This window comes from Haliotis asinina, chromosome 1 (genome assembly GCF_037392515.1).
Source record: "Haliotis asinina isolate JCU_RB_2024 chromosome 1, JCU_Hal_asi_v2, whole genome shotgun sequence".
Lineage (NCBI taxonomy): Eukaryota > Metazoa > Mollusca > Gastropoda > Lepetellida > Haliotidae > Haliotis > Haliotis asinina.
This window is the reverse complement of record NC_090280.1, coordinates 53,305,588-53,308,641: the sequence shown is the minus strand read 5'-3', so window position 1 is coordinate 53,308,641 and position 3,054 is coordinate 53,305,588. Positions and strand designations below refer to the sequence as shown.

The 3,054-nt window shown below is 41.0% G+C and overlaps 1 protein-coding gene across 1 annotated transcript; it reads right to left on the bottom strand.

Moving 5' to 3' along the window:
- Positions 1 to 700: 700 nt before the first annotated feature.
- Positions 701 to 2,744, bottom strand: LOC137273662 (uncharacterized). Its single transcript, XM_067806455.1, has 4 exons — positions 2,693 to 2,744; positions 2,097 to 2,234; positions 1,742 to 1,807; positions 701 to 1,173 (listed from the first exon to the last, which is right to left on the bottom strand). The coding sequence occupies exons 1-4, from the start codon at positions 2,742 to 2,744 to the stop codon at positions 701 to 703; spliced, it is 729 nt and encodes a 242-aa protein (XP_067662556.1).
- Positions 2,745 to 3,054: the final 310 nt, after the last annotated feature.

Sequence of the window (3,054 nt, the reverse complement as noted above, 5' to 3'; positions counted from 1 at the left end):
AGCTTTGCTGTGTCCAGTGTTAACTGCGACATGAATCCGATAGAACACTTATGGGACTACCTACAAATCAGAAGACTAAACAGCTGGAACAATGGTTCCCACGGGAATGACCACGAATCACGCCTAACGTCTTTCGTCTGCTTACATCCTCAGTGAGTCGACGAGTTTTGATGTGTACTGATGCCAATAGTGGACACACTTACTATTGATTCAACATATGATGACATTGTGGAGAAAAACATACCACGTCCTTCAGTGTCAGTCTAACGGTCCTTTCGATGTGTTATGAAAAGAAATTGTGTACATTTGCTGTAAAACTGAACTATGGTTTAAAATATACTAGATGTTAATTTATATATGTTATTCTTTTCTCTTCATGTTTGGTCAAACACCATGCATACCTTCTTTTTAGCACTACTTTAGTATACGCATTTCGACCCACACAGATTCTGTTGTATATCCGAACTGGTGGATACATACCACATTAGAAATATTCCCAAATTCATTCACAAATGATGTTTCCCTGTGATAACGATTTACAAACAAGTGATTGGCTGCACTGTCTTCGAAATATTATGAAGCTCGTATAGCGTTGAATCTAATCTGCATGTGCGACAGTCATGGCCAATACTGAAACATTTCTCTCAATACACAGACTTACACAGAATTTAAGATAACACACAGCTTGTTTACAATATTTCTATTTAGTGCAAAGGGCACATGTCAACTCCCAGCCATCGACATAAGGTGGACAGGGCAGGGCACCACATTTGGCGTCGATCATATACAAGAGATGGCCGTTTGTGTTTGCTTTACCCCCAGGGATAACCTCTGCTTCACTATCTACACAGACATTATCACTAGAACCAGTGTGTGCAGTACCACCGCCAAACAGATAGCCCTTGTATTCCAGGTGCCATCCAGCAAAACACTCGTTCCTGGCAGGTACCATGATGGCACTTGTTTTGTGATGACTCTGGTACACCACACACGGGACATCGTCTTCATCCAGCCGATGGAGAGGAGATGCCTCTCTATCTGTTTCATACTCAGTGCCATAGATATAACTGTCTGATGCCTCACTAGTGTACTTTTCGTAGATGGGTGTTTCGGGAAGGCACAGCGTTGTTCCCGGTCCCCCTTTTGCCTGATAATGGCTTCCACCGGCATAACCTGAAATTAGTCCAACCATAATTGATATTGTGCGGGTGCCCTTCGAACTCTGTACATAATTAAGAATATTGATGATGACGATGATAATGATGAGGATGAACACTGACTGAACATCAACAAAAGAGGCTAAATAAATAAGATCAGCATATCTGGTATGCAACCTAATGATTCAAACACGGGAGCACAACTGCATTTTCAACCGATTCACACTTGAAATTGACGTGAGCCACAACAGCATACACAAAAGTACATTCATCAAGACTACATCATTCAAGGTCTCAATACAGCTTCCAAAGCGTTTTATGACAGACACATCGGAGATATTTGCACGTTTGACGCATCAGAGCCCAAAATGATGCCCGAAGCAATTCCTAATGCTGGCTTTATGTTGACCTGTCTGTACATGTGTTTGTGACACGTCTTACGTGCACGACCGGGTGTGTCCCCTATTGGTGGAGGCCTTTTTGTCTCCATCACATATATGTTCAGAAAGGTGCAATCAACGTTTCTAGTAAACACATCAAGACTTATGCATATATGTAAACAGGATTTCACCACTTTTACGTACCTTTGTACACGACATCATTTCCTTTGGGACATGTTGTCTTTCCCCAGCGTGTGAATGTCGCTCCTCCTACTCCAAGTGAAACAAATATCAAAGAAAATATCAGATAGTAATGGAGTACAAGTGAGTGAGTTAGTTTACGCCCTATTCAACAATATTCCAGATACGTGTCGGCGGTTTGTAAATAATCGAGTGTGGACAACACAATCCAGGGGTTCACCAGCATGAGCATCGACCCGTGTCTTCCAAGTCAGTAGCCTGACCCCCTGTTAATCGCCTCTTACCACAAGCATCAAGTGTAATCTGGTTTTCACCGGTGAATTCAGTATAACATTGTAAGGTTAACTTAATCGTTTACCCGATCTGGTCCATTGTGAAGAGTCAGTTTCAGGTGGTATAATCTTCTCTCCCAGGTGTATCCTCAACAGTGACTTTAGGTCATGCAGGAACCTCCGGTCCGCGGGACAGTCGGCATTGTTCGGATTCAAGACCACAGCTGTGACCAAGGAAACAAATAATACCCAGTGTAGGAACTTCCTTCTTTAATTTCAACACCATTTACTCAACACCATTTACTCAACACCATTGACATGATTGTTCATGTCATAGGTGAACACAACTGACATAACAACGTGATTATTCATATCGCAGGAGGACACTTTTAACTTAAGAACATGACTGTTCATATCGTATCTAGACACAGCTGATAAAACAGCATGACTGTTCAGATCCTATCTAGACACAACTGATGAAAAAACATGATTGTTCAGATCGTATCTAGACCCAACTGATAAAACACTATGATTGTTCATTTTGTATCTAAACACAACTGATAAAACAACTTGACTGTTCAGATTGTATCTAGACACAACTGATAAAACAACATGATTGTTCAGATTATATGTAGAGACAACTGATAAAACAACAGATCGCATCAAACACATGAATACATACCTGTGGCTATCCCAACCTGGACGATCGTAGAAACATACAGCGGTAGCTTCATGGCTGCAGTCTGAATACAAACACGTCTGGTTGTTGTTATATACACACTCTTCACGGGTATGACTGTTGTGAAGTGTTCAGGATTTCTTCTTTCCAAACTGTTTACAAGTGTTTAATGCACATTAAGTATCAGTACATATTTGCTCAGCTGTTGAGTCATGAAGTGCTGAACACATATATACATTAGCACAAACAATGGTCTGACGTGTGTGAATTTCTCTTTGTACTCTCAATACATTGCTGAAGTGAACACAAGAACAACAACTGAGTAGATCGTGTTGATATTGCTGACACGTTCTGAGTCTACATAT